The sequence below is a fragment of the Ammodytes marinus genome (assembly GCF_949987685.1).
Source record: "Ammodytes marinus genome assembly, chromosome: 17".
Lineage (NCBI taxonomy): Eukaryota > Metazoa > Chordata > Actinopteri > Uranoscopiformes > Ammodytidae > Ammodytes > Ammodytes marinus.
Genome location: NC_137221.1, coordinates 8,675,432 through 8,694,638, shown reverse-complemented (window position 1 = coordinate 8,694,638; position 19,207 = coordinate 8,675,432). Strand labels below are relative to the sequence as shown.

Here is a 19,207-nt window from a genome sequence, read left to right as displayed (position 1 = left end):
GTGGTTTTAAACAAACACTGTCGCACACGCGTACGTATACATACATATTTATAGACGTCACACACACACACACACACACACACACACACACACACACACACACACACACACACACACACACACACACACACACACACACACACACACACACACACACACACACACACACACACACACACACACACACACACACACACACACACACACACACACACACACACACACACACACACACACACACACACACACACACACACACACACACACACACACACACACACACACACACACACAGAGAGCCTGTCTGTTCATGTGTTTTGGTCAGGCGCAGAGCGAGGCCTCTGTGGTCTGGTAGGGTTCAGTAACACACATGCTCTCTGTTTATATTGTGCTCCAAAGCCTCCTGTGGTCTGCCCAGTTCTGGCCTGACAAAATCTGCCGTCTCCAACTTTTGTTCCTCTTGTCTTTTTCCAATCGCATCAATCCAATTCACTGCTTTAGCTTGCCTCTCTCTCTCTCCACTTTTAAACATCACTTCATTTCCTCCAAGCGTCGATATATATCGACTTCAGTCAAAAGAAAAATATGCTCTGTCTGTGTGGGTTTGCAGACGCAGAGATAACTAGGCCTTTGGTTATATGCCCTGGTCATTGGCTCATTTTGTTGCAGTCCTTCTTTTGTTGACTCAATTAATTCCTCTTCCTTGCCCGGTTAATCTTTCGTTTCCACAAATCTCCCCTTGTCTCTCTCTCCGTCTGCCTTCAAACTCTCCTTGTCTGGTGCGTCTCATTTCTCTAGTCTATTGTCGGGAGCCAGTGAGTTTACAGGGGGGAATCCGGTCGACCTGAAAACACAAGCCGGGGGTCGGCGTGGTCGCAGCCGAGCGTGACGGATACAATAACCCCTGCAGCGGAAGCACCCATGTGCTAAATTACCGCCGCAAATGTTTCTTTCTATCAGGCGGCGGCAGGACCATTGCAGCCCCCATAGCTATCTCAGGGCCTGGCTGTCTCATGCACTTTTCCTTTTTCCGTTCCATAATTGCGCTCCTCCTGACCGAGTGCAACCAACAAGTCAAGCTCCACTTAAAGGTGGGGATGATAGGAGGAGGATAAGGGGAGTGGACGGTTTAGACTGGTGCTGTACTCCAATTGGAAAACAAATCTGTTGTTTTCAGACAGCTTGCGACTATACTGCAAGCGAATACCAGTATAAATGCAATGTCGCCGGGTCAGTTTTCCTTGCAAAATATTCATACCAAAACTGCTTTAATTGTGTAACAGTGCACCCAAAATACACAACCTGTGACCCAAAAACCCAACAATAGTTCTAAAAGAAAATATATTCATTATTCCCGGTTGCAAAATGAAGGACATTAATATACTCAGTGAAGGTCAAAAGGCTGATGGCTACAACTATATGTATTTGATTATTTATATGATACAATTTTAGTGATCTGTATAGAGCTACAGCTGCAGACCCAGGTATTGTGTAAAAAGCAAAGACTGCTGTTATTTCAATGTGTTCATCTTCTTGCCAGCAGCCACAACACCTATTGTTTGGGAGGACCGGCCGCATCCCATTCATGTTTCTGCAAACCCTTCCATTGAGCCGCGTTTTGAAACTGGAACCACACCCATATCACAGTGGCTGTGATATGGGTGCGTCCTCGTCATATATCTTGTGGACGTTTCACAAATTCAAATGAGGTGTGTTTCTGATGCTTGGCTCTATGTTTAGATTAAATATTTGTAGCTTTTGTTATAAGTCAAAATCAAACGTAGTACTTAAGGGAGGAAAACACATAATGGTGGCTTTAAAAAAAGATTGTGTTTCCTCACAGCTGACTAGTTTTTTTAATGTGACAATGTGAATGCCTTAAATTATAAAGTTACAACATCCCTCTGCAGAGCTTGGTGGGGGTATCCCATCTCGTCTGAAATAAATGGCGCCTCTGTTTTCAAATCGTTATGAAATGTGACATAAGCCTTCTCAAGCTTTTTGAAAAACAAGCAGCGGGGCTAGATCACACACACCAAAGGCCGTGTATCTAATGGGTTAGGGGATTGTTTAAACAGTCATCATGAACCTAAACTGACAACAAGATGACACGCATCAGGGTCTCTTTGATACAGCACAGCAGGTAACCGATTCATCTATCAACTGCATTTGCTTCTCAGCAATTAATCAGAGCAGCATGTCGTTATGAAAAAAGAAAACTTGACTTGTTCAAGTTGGGAAAGCACTTACGAAACTCATAAAGTTACTTGTTTGAACAAAGTTCACACATGAATTTGTGAGCAAATTAAATGTGTATCCGCGCAGGTTTTTTTTTACTTTTTCAACATAGGCTTTTAACTTTAGTCTTTGAGGTACTTCCATCATATCAGAGATGGAAACATTAAAGGTTGGTTTACTTTCGAATCCAACCATGGAAAAAAGGAAGCAACAGCCAAAGGAAATAACAATGTTTTACTTAGGGATTAATCTGACAATTTGTTTCCTCTAAATTAATTGAACTAATCGTTCGGTCTTCAAAGTGTCAGAAAATATTGTAAAATGTCCAACACAGTTTTTGAGTCCAATGTTTGACAATCATTCCAGCAAATACTAATTGTTTTTTAAATGGATAATTTTTCCTAAAGACTCAATACTCAGACTAAATAATGGTTTTATCTCTAAACCAAGAGAATTTAGTTGACTTTTAATATATTTTGTTGGAAGACTTTGCTTTACCAACACAGTGACTGGCGTACTACACACACAGAAAAGAACAGCAAAGCTGACATTAACTCAGAACATTGCCCTTTAATGCTAATGCTAAGTGACCACTGACATGTGCACTTATTGCCATATTGATTCATAAATGTTGGATGTGCTCCTGCTTTCAATTGTCTATTAACTGGGCCATTAACATAAAGTGTTCAGCGTCCAATTTTGTTCTATGGCAGTAGCTTGTTTGTCGTGATGAAACTTTCTTGAAGAAGAAAACAAGGGCAGAGCTCTCTGCTAACATGGCATGGTCTCTATTCAAAAACAGACGGAAGGTCTTGCATGCTGTTAATAGGATCATTCCAATTCAAAACGGTTCAGTGGGCGAACACACAAACAATGCCAGTAGACATTGAGGCTCAGAGAAATCCACAGCATTATTGCCAGTAAAGACCAGTGTGTCATCATGGCAGTGACTAAGAGTAATTTAAAATGGCACTGTAAATGGATAGAAGAGAAGAATAGTCCAATGAATACATTTGAACATATCCCATTCCCACCTACAAACCGTCATGGGTGGTTGCATGTATTTCACCAGGAAAAAAACATGGTCCGGTTGTGTTCGGCAAATCAGACAGGCAGATTTCCCGCCTCTCTGTCCATGTTTATCTTGTGTGCATGAACATGTGCATCCATGCATGTAGTAACACACTGATAAGGACAAACAACAACCTGACACATGTGGCCTTGATAAGGTTATGTTGGGTAATGTTTTTCTGGCAATCATTAACGAGACAGAACAGGTTACTGCACACGTCTTAACCTGAAGAGGAGGACACGATCCGATGAGGATGTGACAAAGGGCACACAAACCGAAAACATTCACAGCCATTTTATGGGGTCAAATAAGGAAGGACATATACAAAACCTGTGCCAAAAAAAACCTTGTGGCTTCTCAATATGAATATCATAGTCAATCCACTATCACTGTCTAGGTGTAAGTTTCAACATCTACCAAATTAAGCAACAGATAACATGCTGACTCTCATGGAAGAAAGGTATCTAGAGAAAGAGATTTGTCCATGCAAAATAACACACGGAAATTAGATATGCCCATATATCTGAAAGTGGTCTATCCATCTAAAAGTGCAGCGTATTAAAGATGCATAGGATATAAGAGCAATGTATACCAGTCTTGAGTGCTTCTAAGGTTAATATCATGTGATAAAGTGAAGCCTATGCACCGACACTGAGGATGACAGGTGCTGTGGCCAGCTTTAAAGTGCTTAGCGGATAACAGGTTTTAGCAAACGCTAATCTAGCCTTTTCACTCTCTGATTGGCTTAGAAAGGGAAGGTAATGCTAATTTAGCTCCATGGACCCATAATGGTTTTAACACAGCAGATGTTATCTGTATTGACTGTAACGGACAAGTATTGTCTCTGGCGAAAAAGGCCCTTTTCTATTAATAAAGAGGGAACATTTGACACAGTAGCTAATGCTCATCAACGTTGGAATTGTCAGCTAAAAAGCAAGTCTGTGTATAACAATGTTTCCCTCATTGTTGCAATTTAATTGCTGCTGTAAGCTAATGTGTAAGTGTTAATCTACTTTAGATAAAAGTGTTCAAAAATAAATCAACACTGAATAAATATTTAATCTGCTTCCTCATAACTTCCTGTCTGTCTTTCCCAAGAAGAACTTTTTGCTGTGAGTGTGAAGACAGTTGGAGGCCCTTACTGCAAAGTCACTGCAGCGAGTGTCAATGCAGCAGGGTGAGCTAACATTAAGTTATCCGCCAACTTTATGTAGCTAAGGTAACTGTTTTTTTTTTTAAAACAGTAAGTCTGTTTAAAACATTTCAACATTTATTGAAGAACTGAACCGGACAGGTTGTATTACACTTCACTGTAAGCAGGACTGTAAGCAGGACTAAGGAGAGAATATTAGAATAAAGCAAGGAAATAGGTAACACATCTGTAGACCAAAATGAAATAGAAACAATATAAAAGGAGCTACGTTTAAGTTTGTGGGTCGAGAGATGCAAAAGTTGGAGTCACGCGCCGGTGGAGAGGTTAAATGAGCAGGTGCAGAGGCTTTTTTATAGTGTGGCTGAGCCTCAAACTTCAAACGTGTAATGAAGATGATTGCTGCCTTTTCTCTTCTAACAGTTCTGTGGACTTTCAGAGGGCAGTGTGCCCAGAGCATGGACTCTGATCACAGCAGCTCATGGCAGCCGAGCACAACTGTGTGTAAGGAATCTGTAGCCTACACAACACACACAATCCTGCATGAGAACTTGTGCATGTTACGTTGAATTAGTCTCATGTGATTGCCATGTCTGCCATAATGTCAGGTCTCACGTCACTGTTTAGATGGAGCCACTTACTGTGTTAACCAGTTCTTTTTCATACAGTAGATATAATGATAAAAGAAGATTGTGAAGATTTTTCCTTAGCTGGAGATTTCCTGATTTATTTAGGGACCCTTAAAATGGAAAATGGAAAGAAAGGCAGCTCTAAGAACGACTTGCCTCAGCTATCCCAACAGGTATGGCAGCTGGGAAAAGAGAAGCAGGGTATGTATTTTTTCGGATGTGAAGTCTGTCCGTTCCCATTTCTCAATAAAACTCCCCTGTGTCGTCCTCTAAAAAGCTTATCAGCTATCCAGCGACGCCCGCCGGCTTTGAGGCTCATTTGGTCTCGCTTCATACTTTGAATTAAAATACAATTTATTGAATAATGAATCTCCCCTGTTCCTCAGACCGTGTGAACTCAGTAAATTCACGCAGCGTTCAAAGGAGGAGGAGAAAGAAAACAGGCATTTAAGGTCACTCTCTCATCCTGGATGGAATTCAAATGAATGTTTCTCCTTGTCAAATGGAGAGCACAGGAAGTCCGAAGCATTGGTTTTGCTTAATGAAAATATTGGTTAAATCCTAAGGGCAGACTGTACCCCTATGAGGAGGATGAGGGCGACTGCATGGGGATGTGTGGACACTCTGCTTAATATGAAGAGCAAAGAAACATGAATAAAAAACTCCTCTCGCTGATACATAATTCATATTTTGTAGCTGCTAGGGGTTCCACATGAGTGGCCACAGTTAGAGTTAGCTCCGGTTTTTCGGCCAAACAAGATGCTGCTGAGTATGCGGGAGGGAGGGCTGTGTGTACGTGTGTGTGTGTGTGTGTGTGTGTGTGTGTGTGTGTGTGTGTGTGTGTGTGTGTGTGTGTGTGTGTGTGTGACAGGGAGAAAGAGGCATGAGTGGGAGGGTTGCCTGAAGGCTTAAAAAGAAGAATATTTACTGAGGAAAGCAGGAAAAATAAAGTGGACAGTACTGAATCAGCACTCAGTCTCCACACACAGGGGTTTACACTGCCATGCACATATGCATATGCACAAATTAACACATGCACACACACAAACACAGCTCAGACTGCAGAGTAAATTTAACACATACTTGTCTAGATTTCTGTCTGTCCCCTCGTCGGCCACAGAGCAAACATTTTTGCAGACAGAAAAGCAATCCTCCACCGTCCAGGCCAGAGACAAATAAGACTATCCCGCACTATAACAGAAAAGGTGAAGCCGGCCTAATACACAATAAATAGCAGGTATATTCAGACATTATTAGCTCGTACTCCTGAAAAGTCCACAATCCCAATGGAATACAAGTGTGTGTTTATAGATAGCAAGCTATGTAGCTGTGAGCAAACACGCGCCAGTCACCAGATACCCCACAAACTCCAGACTGGGCCCACTAGCAAACAGAAGCGCTTCCTTTCACACAGATGGACACACATACACATCTGTGTCTGGGGAACCTCGGGGGAATTTGACCTATCACCTCAATATAGAAGCAAGGCAACTGAAAACACTTTGAGAATATCACACAGCGGGCGAAGCTTTTAATAAACGGGCAACAAAATCTTGTGACATTTTCCAGTGATGTCGTACGGGTAAGAGGGGGGAGATGTCTTTGAAATTCATACACTCCTTTTGGACTTGCCTGGTTTAAAATGAGCAGGCAGTAGATACTCATGAATGTCAATACGTACGGTCCACACTGAGAATCGACCACCACATACCCTGCTGTATTCTGAGCAGTGGAAACTTTGGTTAAGTTGCTTCTTGAAACTTGCTGTCCATTAACATATATTTTAAATTGCAACATGACTCTGGGCTGAAATATAAATGCATGAGCATCCAGGTCATGCATTTGGAGATAGTCTGTAGACTTCTGGGTGTAAATCTAAGAAACGAAAAATCTGACAATCACAATTCATGCTGTTGTTGTTGATTGTATCCCGGTGGCTCTATCATTACCTTCTCAAAGAAGGTGAATCAACCCAGAGGTCAAATAACACTCTCTGTGTTCATATAGCAGCTAAGGTCCACAACATGATTACAATTTTGTCATCTTACCAGGCATGTCTGAACATGTCCTCCCCAGGCCACCAAATGTAGAATAGAGGAAACTGAGCCCTGCTGCCACATCCATTTGGCCTTGCATCTTACATTTGCAGTTATTTATGGGTTCTTGGTACAGGAAATCTTTAACTGAAAGCAACTCAACACCTCCACCAGAGCAGTAGGGATTTAAGTCAGGTGCATCTCAACTGGTGCTGATAATGGACATTGTTAATCAAGAGAACTTCGCCTATTTTGCCACTCAAAACCAAGATGTAATTGGCCACCAACGTACCTCCAACCGATGCTGCTGCTACTAGGCTCAACGTTTCTGTAATTGGCGGCACATTCACTAAGGGCAGCACACAATACTTACAAATCTATCTGTTACGAAACAGTGGCTCTTCTGTAGGGATCTACATATTGCATTGGCTGCTGAAGCATCTAAAAACGTACAAGTCTTCCATATTTTCGCCCCTTTACTTCAGTGCCTTGGAATTTCGGCATAGGTCTGAATATAGAACCAACACTAGCTGCATCTGCAGCAGAGGCATTCATAACCTGTGGAAAAAATGCCCTGTAACCACTGAATCTCTTAAGGATATGACTCATGCAACAAGAACTGTCCTTATTCCTAAACTGTTTCCATCCATGATGTAATGAGTAATGAGGGTCATGAGTCATGCGGGAAAAGATTTTTCACGTGAATGCGGAATTAAAATGTGAAGTACGTGGGCTTTTTGTTTTGGGACTGTGGGAGTGCAAGACTGAAGAAATTACTACATTGTACAGAGGCTGAGAAATTGTGCGCTGGAAAGAGCGAGGAGAAGAAAAAAGGCATGGATAAATGGTAGAGAAGAAGGAGACTGGGTCTTCATTTAAAATATCCAGCATCAACACCAGCAGATGTACTTTGTCCTACTTCGCCTCCCCAAAAGACAAGCATGAACTCTTCCACTTTATCTGAAAAGGAGGCCTCCGCCAGGCTCATGAATAAACACCATGCAACGGCACCAACCGACCAAACTGCCAAGGAAACCGGGACTAACAGCAATAAACCAAAATGATTCTTTCCTTCCTCTCTCTGGTCAATTATACACCCACACTCCGGGCACACTGAGACCAGATGCCTTCTTCCCTTGTTACAATCTCCCCTCCTCCTCCCCAGTTAGTTTTGGCTTAGCCACTGATCCGTGAAGTGTCGTGGAATCTGCCAAACCAGGGCATGGTCGTTGATGGTCCGGAGCTGTGTGAGCAGCCATTGTTTCCAGTTTGAGCCCAGGCCCTCAAAATGCAAAAGCAAAGAGATGCACCGGGCAAAAGAGAGGCCACAGCAGTAGTGGAGAGTCGGGACGTTGATGGAGAGGGGTTAAACATGAGGGAGTAAAAAGGGTAACCATATGGGGAGGCTGCGGTGTCAACAAGGCACAATCGTTCCCTCTGGAAAGAGAGCAAACTTTAGCACAATGGGACCCCTTTGGAGCGCCCGGGGGCAGTCCCAACTTTTACACCCTGAGAGTGGAAGTCAGACCTAGGACTATAAAGCATGATGAACCCAGACGGGGAAAAGAGCCTTTCCATCAGCCTGCCAGGCAGTCAGATCAGCTCCAACAAAACCCTCTTTCTCTCCTTGAAGCCTTGGCCCCTTCAACACACTGAGCCATGCACACATTCTTCAGTGACATAATGCTTTTTTAAGCTATTGCCCCCTTCAACTCCCCCCTCCGTTCCAACACAACCAGCACATCCTCCCTGCCTTGACTCAGATTGCCCTCTCCTTCTACCAATTACTATTTGAATATGAATACCAGCAGAGGGGCTGAGTGTTTGCTTTCACTCCTGTGGTGGCGAGTAGTGAAGAAGGGAGGTCAGTGCAAGCAAGCTGACGTCAACGATCCAAAGTCCCATTGATGTGCAACCAGTAGGTGTTTGCTGAACGGCCTCTCGGGGCCTTAAAAGCTGCCATAAAAACTAGCTACTATGCCACCTCTCACCCAGCTCTCCCTCCCCTGCTGCAGTGCCCCGAGGGAGTCACGGAGCACACAGGAGTCGAGGTCTGCAACAACTGCTGACATCGCTGCTGGACTATGCTCTGTTTTCTTATTTAGAAGGAAATGTTCATCTTCTACCTATGAGCTCTGCAATTGGGCATGTGTTGACTCTTGAGTATGTCAGTGTCCACGGCAGATATACGCCAGAGTTTCTGCATGCTGCCCCTCATTGATGAGACAACTCTGGTCACGTGCTCCACAGCCTGGGGACCGTACAGTCATTCAGGAAGAGGGGACAAATCCCTGGGAGCACTGGGACCAACAGCAACACCCACACTGACCTCTCATGCTCTAACAAGCCCAAGTGTAGGTGCAAAAAGACAACAAGCAGACATATTACTACAGCCTATTTCGGTCACAGGGAAACCCGTGTCCACTTGATCAGTCAAATGGGCAAGCAGAGGGGATGAGAAGTGACATAAATGTGTTGTTGAATCAGAAAGTAGAGCCTTGCATTGACCTGAATAATTGATTAATATCATCCTTGTCATTTTCTTTATAAGGCCCGCCAAGTTTACTTCAGACAGAGTTGACATTTCTCAGACTTGGCATGAGTTGGCCATTAGAATTCAAGAGTTTCAAACAGTAAGACTCAGTAAGTGAATGTTCGATTTTCAAAGGCTTAAAAAAAACAACACAACAAAAACCAGGAGGACGGTGATTACGCCCTGCAGCAGCTGAACGTGGGAATGTTGGAATGACGGAGTCGGGAATGTGCGATCAGAGCAGCGTCGCCCCCTGTCTCAGCTCGCCCCGTGCCACACAGGGAAAGGCCGAGACGTGAGCGATTATCTTGTTTTTTCATTTATATTACAAAAGTCAAGACTCGGAACGCATCGTGCTTGCCTAACCCTCAGACAGCAGCCATATCCTTCTTTTCATCACTTCCACAGCACAGAGTTTAATGAGGAGCCAATCATATGTCGGTCCTGATCTTGACTTTTTGCCTCAGCCAGTCGCATACCTGTCTAGTGTAATTGAGTTCACAAAGACCCAATCCGCTCCTTCCTCTTGTTTCCTTCCTGTGGCAGCCTTCCCAAAAAATCACCACGATTACTTGCTTAAGTACGTGTCTGCCTGCAATCTTTTTACATCCCTGTATCAGCAATAGATAAGGATGAGAGAGCTTCAGGAGTGACAGAAAGAAAGACAGAAAGAAGAGAGTGAGGGGAGTTTACAGCTTTTACTACCGTGCCTGTGCCTCTCATTAATTTACTCCTCTTAAACATTTTCCTGACAGTCCTGGGAATGGAAGGCATTTCTAATGCCTTGTTATTCCGACTCTTTCAATTATTGTTACCGCAAGCACAACAAGCCTTCAGATCAGTTATTTTCTCAAGAGTGGAAGTGAGCAGCTTTTTAATAGAGGAAATTATTCCAGGGACCAGCCCACTGCAGTGCTAATACCCTCATCGATTTTCATTTCGGGGGAACCCTCCCAGCTGATCAATCTCTCCCCACCAACTGGCAGGCAGCTGGCCAGGGAGGGCAGGATGGTTTACTTGGGTTTCACTGTCTACTCTGAATGAGTGTGTGTGTGCATGTGTGTGTGTGTCGAGTTCATGTCCACCAGCCCCCCTCCTCCACGGAAGACGCCATCACCTCTGAAGGCAGGGGCGGCTTGGCTGTGCTGGTAATCCTTCAATGAATGTGGGTCAGCGAGCGGGGCTTTGCCTTCGTCACTCAGCAAGGGGACAGACAGCGGGGTCATGACCCCAGTCGTCCTACGTGCACGTGCACACACACACACACAAACACACGCTCGAGTTCACACGCCCATGCTTGGAGACAAAGACCCAAAACACAGGGTTGCGCGCACACACACACACACACAAAACGAAAAAGACGGATGGATGAGCAGCCATATATGGCCTAAACTCACACAGACAAAAACAAGGAGCAAGACAAACTTTTGAATACATTTGAACAGATCTGAGATCAGAAGAGCTCAAATTATTAAAAGATTTAGCAAGTTATCGACTGTCAACTGATTGACTCTAACCACATGACATTTCTTAATGCCAAAAATTCACCTGTGGCAGCATCTTAAATATGAATATGTTCTGGTTTTCTTTTTCTCCTAATTGACTATGACTATTTTTTGCATGCTGGAGACAAAAAAAAACTTTGAAGACTGGTGGAATATGAGCGTTTTTTTGTTTCTATCTTTTGAAAACTTGCTGTATCTATTCTGTAAATTATAGCATTTTATTTTTGGACCGCTATTTAAAAAGACATAACTTTGTCCTCTAGGAACTTGTCATGGGCATTTTTTTTAAAACCTTTTCCAATAAGGTTACGGACCGAGTGGAACACTTGTTAAGTTTGTCCCCAGAAACTATAACTGTTAGAAAAACACCGGTTACGAAAGATTCAGACGCACCGACGGACAGAAATACCCTGATGAGGTGGTGTTGACTTTCTCTCGTATAATGGTGACACAGTGACTTGCCCCCCTTTATATACTATCTATGCTTGCCCCACATGCGTAACACCAAATGAGGCCAAAGCTACTCCAATACCCAAACTAGACGGTGTGTATGAGAAGACACAAAGACAGAAACAGTGAATGTCAGAGGGGAGACTTCAGATGGATGGACGGTCTGATAAGATAAAATAAAACAAACAGAGGTTTTGTCTAATCCAGGCTTAAATCTGTCTGACACACATGCACACACCGAATTATGAAAGAGTTCCAATTATGATGCACCACATTCACAACGCATTATCTTCCACATCATTAACATTCTCCATCACACAAGCTCTGTGCTTTATCTAAGAGAGAGAGAGAGAGAGAGAGAGAGAGAGCAGGCAAATATGAAATATGCATGATTTATTAATCTGACTACAGGAAAACAAACAATGGCAACACCCTCTCCTGCCAAACAGCAAGGTAGCGACATGACTGTGTTTGCCACTCGCTCTGCACTCCAGAAACTCAAACCAGGAGTCCGTTATCAAATGACGTGGACCGCCGGTCATTCCCACTCATAATAATGTTTTACAGAGATAAGGTAAAGAGGAAGTGTTGCTGGTTTTCTTCCCTTTGCTACTGCCTCTCATTCTGTGGCGTTGTGGCGACAAAATGTCAAGCCAGAGAGGGAGAGAGAGAGAGAGAGTGAAAATGGGAACGTGGCAGGGAGCCATCTCAAGCCAAATCACATCAGCGTTTCCATGTAGTTCTGATAGAGAGGGGGAAGGTTGAGGTAGGAAGAGGAGGAGACGAGACGAGTGGCTGGCCTCCTTACCCTTTCCTCCCTCTCAGCCGCTCGTGCCTCTGAGAGAATTCTTCTCAAGTGGGAACATTTCTGCTGATGACACAGTTATGGGAAATGAAAATGAAAATGCCGCAGCGCTTGGTTGATGTTACTGTCATTGACTCCTAATGGGAAGGAGAAAAAAATCATACTGCACGCGCAATTTTCAGGACTCTCCATTTCTTTTTTTTATCCCAACTCGCATGGACTCGCAATATTATCACTCAATCTCACACCCGCTTGCGCTGCTTCTCTTTCCTCCGCATCTCCTCTCCACTATCTCATTCTGTTAACGTCTCTTTCTGTGCTGCTGCTCTTCCTCCCTCTTTTACTTTTTCCCCCGGGTGACCTTGAGCGGCAGCTGCCAGCCAAGTAGCTGAAGTACAAAGTCAATATGAACCAACAAAGCTGGTTAGGTATTAAATGGGGGATGATGTGAGCCAGAGAAAGGGCTTAACAAAGGGCAAATAAAAAGGAATATGCGCAGTCGGACTCTAATGGAACACTCAATAGTAATGATGATGTGCTTTAAGCAATTGACTCGGGTAACAGATGAGATTGTACTTTAGATTTTTTTTTGCAGGATAATCTGCTTGCCCAGTGGGATAGGGAGCATTTATACTACTTAAATGCTGGATTAAATGTTGGGCTACATACAGAGGTAAGTGTGTCGTTGTAGGGAGAATAAACCAGGGCAGGGCAAACCAGAACATCCCTTTTTTCGTCCACTTTTGCTGACATAACACAAACTAAAAATACCATGTTGGAACTTTGAAGTGATTCATATTTCAGGAAGTGAAATAGTGACACGTCTTGCTTGACGTATGCAAAGCGAAGGAGGGTTCAGTCACCCCAAGGCAAAGCATTTCAGCAATATCCCGCTTAAGGTGACATTTTTCAACTGTGGAGCCTGTAATGGCCTTTTACCATCCTCTCCCCGAATCATTGTCACAAAGCTCTGAAAACTTAGTGGATAATGTAGCAGTGAATGGGCCCTTTCATCAACGCCTGGCCATGGAAATAGACCAGAGTGAATCCAAATGAAAGCTATTGCGGCTAAGAACGATCAATTGAATCATACGTGTGTGGAGTGCGGCGCTATTGTGTGTGCGTGGGCGGGAGCTGGGTTCAGGTGCCTACGTACATGGCTTCCAGTCTGCCCTCCTGCTGCTACTGCATTCCTTTGTGGAGGAGCATTCCTTTGGAAGGCAACAGGGTCAAAGGTCAGGAGGCAAAGATGAGCCTGGCTGCAGCACCAGCCATGGCAGCAGTGTGTGTGTGTGTGTGTGTGTGTGTGTGTGTGTGTGTGTGTGTGTGTGTGTGTGTATGTATGGATTTATGTTTGAGTGTGTGTTAGTGGTGGGCGGGTGGATGCATATTGATTGCAAACAAGCAAGGCTAGAGCCTGCCGCATCCCTTCCTCTGTGCTCAAAGTATATGTTGGGCTACTCTCAGAGAGCATCCAGGTACAAACCTATACTGTGTAGCGGGGCGGCCTGGCGTGGCAGTGCTCCCTCCTCAACCGTTAACAGCTGCTCTGACACGTGTGTGCATTCCTCAGTTTGCACCACAGCGTCCCCGCAAGGCATGGCCTGTCCTGCCCTTCAGCCTGTGGAAATGGAGCGCTAACACCGGCCGGCCGCATATAGATCTGTTTACCCTGAGAGAGCGACGTCAGGGGTTTTTCAAAGCACGGGCTGGCACCCAAAGGGGCTTAAATTAGATTAAAATGAAAGGCACTCGTTTGATCAAATTTAAACAGGCTTCAAAATCATACCAGGAAAAAAAACGGAGAAAAAAAACCCAGCTTTAAATGTATTGGTTTCACTATGTTGCCAAAAGCCAAAGTAGCCTAGCAACTCAAACACAGGAGGATACACTAAATCAAACACACACATAGGAAGAAGTCAAGTCTCAAATGGTTCGCAAAGAAGAGTGAAAATCACTGAGGTGACGGGAGTATAACAAGCAAAAGCAATGCGCGGAAAACACTGTAAAAGTGTTGTGTAAAGAAGAGGGAATTGAATTTCCAGAGTTTTAGCATCGGACAGAAATCAAATGCAGTACAGCTATCGATGCTGGGGATGAAATGAATAACAGGCGGCCACATTGATCAAAGTAAATCAACCGCATTACGCATCACAGTGGAAAGAGTTGGCAGTGGACGCTCTGGGTTACCCGAAAAACTCCCCGGGATCTCCTGAGTCAATCAGCTGATTGTGGGACAGAGATGTTCCCCCTAGAGACGGAGGGTTCCTAAGGGAAAACAGCCCGGAGTGGAGCAGAGGTATAGGCTGTCCAGAGACGACTGGAATGTCAGATAATGGATGACATATCACTCCAGGTGACACACCGAGCACAAGGAATCCAGGGAGACAGCGGGGGAGAGAGTATGTGTTAGAGTGAGAGAGAGAGAGGGGGGGGGGGGAAAAGGATAACGAATGGATAGACAAGTGCATGCTTGTGGAATTTTTGCTAGAGCTCTGCTTTCTTTGCATTATGAGTTGTCTGAGAGGCGCTGGAGTTCTTGCGAGTTCATCTCAAGTTCAAGGAGAGTCACTTCCTCCCTCTGCGTATATATGTAATTTTTCTTATCTTCCCCCAGGCCCCCCCCCCTCTTTCTCTCTCTCTCTCTGTCTGATTGATCAGATGGAAATATGTGTAGGCTAACTTTCCATATGTTCCCCATCTGTCCCTTCCACCTTAACCTTGACAAGGTGTGTGTGTGTGTGTTTGTGTGTGTGTGTGTGTGTGTGTGTACAGGTAACACACTCACGAGGAACAATGTCGACAAGTGCTGTTATCACATGCCTGAGTTTGTCCAGGCTTTTACACAAAAGGCCCTGGATGGACAGGTTGATAAAAGCAGATCGAGACGGTGTCACACACTGACAAAGTGAACCACCGACAGCGCCGAGATCACGAAGTAATCCGGCAATGTAAACATCAAACGGCTCACCCTCTATATTAAAACATTCCAAGCATTCAAGTTGCAGCTGTTGATCCCAAGGGGGGAATCATTAATTGCCACCCTGACAAAACTGAAACCTCCAAAATTAGAGGTAATCTACTTTCCCTGGGGGCTAAAGTGGGAAAGATGGCACTCACTCCTGCAAACGAAAGGTGATAATTAACCCATTATGACTCATTTCCCCGCACTAAATCGCTTCATTATTCTCACCAAAACTTGTCACACGTCAGAAAAGACGAGAGCCGAGCTGCGAGCAACTTTCATTATAAGTTGTCTGAGAGGCGCTGGTGCTAATTTCAGAGTAAAAAAAAAAACATCAAACTTAACTTTCACTTACTTTGCACTAAGTACACGTTGCAAAGCAAGAAACATGCTGGTGCATATTCTGGTAGTGGCTGCTGGGCTGCCATGGAGTGGAGCTGGAAGATGCTTCCTCCATGGGAAATAAAGGAGGGAGAGAGGTATAGGGGAGGGGAGAGGGGTTGTCCAGGGAGCTAATAGACTGGCTGCAGATCTTTGACTTTATGCTTGAAAGAGAGCAGGAGGTGGAGCGAAGGAGGCAAACCATGCAGTCATGTAGTGGGGGCACGTAAAAATGTTGGTTGACTATGAGATGCAGCTGGGAATGCGATTTGTGAGTCGAGATTTGAAAAATGGGAAAGTAAACTTATATTCTATGTTGCTTGCTTTTCAGTTAGGAAGGACATGGTGTAAGTCGGTTTGAACTGCTACACACACGTTTACACGGCTATACATGTGATGCACAACCGAATCCATTGCTCTAACCCTAATCATCAAAGCCAATTGACTCATTCTAATCCTTACACTAACCCTAACCCTAACCTGCACCTTAAAACCTTGTCCTAACCCTCAAACAGCCCTTTAGAAGGCCTGTCCCAGTGAGAAACGGCTAAAATGTCCTCACTTTCCAGAAACTCCCTGACTCCTGAGGTATATAACTCAAATTGGTTCCCACAAAAATAGTATATTCAAACACACAGACACACACCCTGCACCAAAGCCTGGGAACCCTGAAGGGTGCACACCCTGCTGCTCCATTGTTGGATGTGGATGACAGCTCCGTGCGCACGGATCTCGTGCGTAAAAGTCTTTGAACAAGAATAAAAGAAACCACATCTGCAATTAAGCACCTCAGTAACTTCCACTTACTTGTCGTACTCGGCGTTTTCCTTGTCACAGCGCGCGTCCTTGTGCTTCTGCCAGTCCTTGCCGTGTTTGCAGGTGGTGAGCAGCACCACGTCCTCCGCGTTGTGCACGTGGTGTAAGGCATTCCTGGTGTCCGAGCCGATGCCCGTCAGGTAGCGCTTGCCCTTGAACACCAGCATGTATTTTCTAAAAGGCGGGATTGTGTTGTACTTGAGGAAGCCCCTCTCCCCACCGGTCCTCGCGTGCTCCTTGGAGAACAGCGGTATGGACACGTCGAAGTTGGGCCTGAAGTTCTCCGTGCTGATGCTGGCCTTGGCCAACATGGCCTGGCCGATGTCAAAGCCCAGGTCTTCCGTGTAGTCCGGCCACGTCCCCGAGTACAAGTTAAATATGAGGTGGTTCCTGCCATCGTTCCATAGGGGCAGGTTCTGCACCTTGGTCTTCATGTTGTGGACGTATTGCGGGGACAGCTGGTCCCGGTCCAGAGTGTCCAGACTCAGGACGAACAGACACGCCTGTCCGGGGTCCGAGGTGTAAAACCTGGACCCCTCGATGGTCGATAATATATTCTGATAGCTCTCTGAGATTTTCTCCCCCTTCTGCTGCGGGTAAACGTAAACTTTGAATCCTTTATTTTGACACTGGGCGAAATCAAAGCATGAATCCATGCGGCACCGCTTGCCTTTGTAAACACTCGTGTTGACGTCCCTCTTCTGCCGCGGGGATATGTGCAGGTTGTACTCCTCGGTGTCCGTCTGGTCCCATGGCACGAAGAGGTGTAACGGGTCGGAGGAGTGAGGCCAGGGCTGCTCCGGCCGGTACCCGGTACTCCGGCTGCGGTCATGCCGGCTCCTACTCGCCGCTGGAAGCTCAACCCCGCCGAGGTAGAAGAGAAGCACTAAGCATACACCGGCGGAGAGCAGGATCAGGTAGCGTTTTTTGGCCTGCATGTGTCCTGGCGACAGGGGGCCGGTTGTTTGGGAAGAAGACGGAGAAGAAATGTAAAGAAGTGGCCCAAAGTGAGGCTCGCTTCACCAACAACAACCCCGGCTACACCGCTCCATCCTCCGGCGGCAGCCTCCTCCACGGATCCCCAACAACAACCCCCCTTCGGCGTATTCGGTTCCCAAATCCGAAAATTGATCCAGTGCATGTGGGCGATTTTTTTCCTTTTTAAAAGTATTGTCCCGTTCTCCCTCTTCTGTGGAGTTTCACCATATCGCACAGAGAGACAGCGCCTTTAAACACCCAGCGCTGCCCGGGACGGACGGAGCCCTCTCTCTCGGACACAATCACAACACGCTTCCTCTCATTCCCTCATTCACACTGTGATGGGGGGCTATTTAAATGGGGGGGGGGGGGGGGGGTAACACTGTCCGACAAGCCGTCTGGGAACTCTCTCCCCCCGGGCTGTATAGGCTACAGCGGCAGGGGTTCCCGAGGCTCTCCCAGACGGAGAGGTAGCCTAGAACGTAGGCTACCCCAATGTTCTGATGTTAAACTCGGTAACACATTGACCAGCGAGTGTAAAAAGCCTTCGGCGTGGACGCCGCGCTCCGATCCAAACAGCCCCGGGTAGAATAAATACACGTCCTGTTCCCCCAGTCATTTATCGCTCCATGGTCCCGTGTGGAAAGAAAGCAAAAAGAAAGAGGGTAAAAATGAGAAGACAAATGAGAAACCAAGGGAGCGACGTAGCGCAGAGAAGGGGAGAGCAGCTCAGCGGTGCAACTGTAACCTGACGAATCCCTGCATTTCTCTTCTTATTTATCACAACCTCCCTCTCATATCCTCAAACGATTGAGAATGAAAAACCTGGTCGACGCCGGGAGCCACGCAGCGAGATCTGAAGTTATCCGGTCGACAGAGAGGGGAAACGGACACAGCAGCCTCAGAGCCGGCGGAGGAGCTGAGAAAAATGTTCAAAAAGACGGGATTCCTTGATCCTAGTGTCCAATTACCGAGTGCTCAGTTGTTCCGATTGTTAGTCGGTAACATTCCAATCCCGACACGACGGCAGCTGACGTGACGTCCCATCGATGCGCACCGGCGCCGCTGATTGGTCCGTCTGTTGGGAGCGGAAGAGGCGGGACTTGGAGGGAGGGGGGTGCGGGGGATGCACCCATTCATAACCGGAGAGTCCTCCGCCGCATGTGCGAATTATCTAATTGTGGGCTTATGGAAGTTGTTTGGAGACGTGCCAGAGAGCAAAGCACCCTCACTGGGAAATTATATTCAGTTAGTATTCAGGCTGAGTGGTTTACTGAGTGCATGTTTGCACTCTCTCTCTCTGGCTAGAACTCACTCAGACGGGTTTCTTGATTTATTCATGCTCATAGCTCATACTAGCCTACTTATATTGTGTTAATGTTATGTATCGGCTACTTTATTTATCTTTTCATTTTTAATATGAATTTTCTAATTACATTTTTATTCTCTCCATAAAGCACTTTGGTAAAAATGTTTTATCCACAACATGCTCTAAACACATTGACTTGACCAAAGTATTTGAAATAGACACACACTGTGCAAACAAACCTAAAAGTTTAAGAGGCCATTTTTAATTTGTTATCCTATTCAGCACCTACTTTGGGTTGCACATTGCCCATATGTTTATTTATTTGAAATATTATCTTATA

At 45.3% G+C, this 19,207-nt stretch overlaps 1 protein-coding gene across 1 annotated transcript in view; it reads right to left on the bottom strand.

Moving 5' to 3' along the window:
• Nucleotides 1-18,553, bottom strand: part of ext1b (exostosin glycosyltransferase 1b) — a 104,820-nt gene extending 86,267 nt beyond the window's left edge. Inside the window, exon 1 of the mRNA XM_080045599.1 lies at nt 16,572-18,553. Coding sequence (XP_079901725.1) covers nt 16,572-17,518 — 947 coding nt within the window. The 5' untranslated portion in view covers nt 17,519-18,553. The remainder of the gene's footprint in view (nt 1-16,571) is intronic.
• Nucleotides 18,554-19,207: the final 654 nt, after the last annotated feature.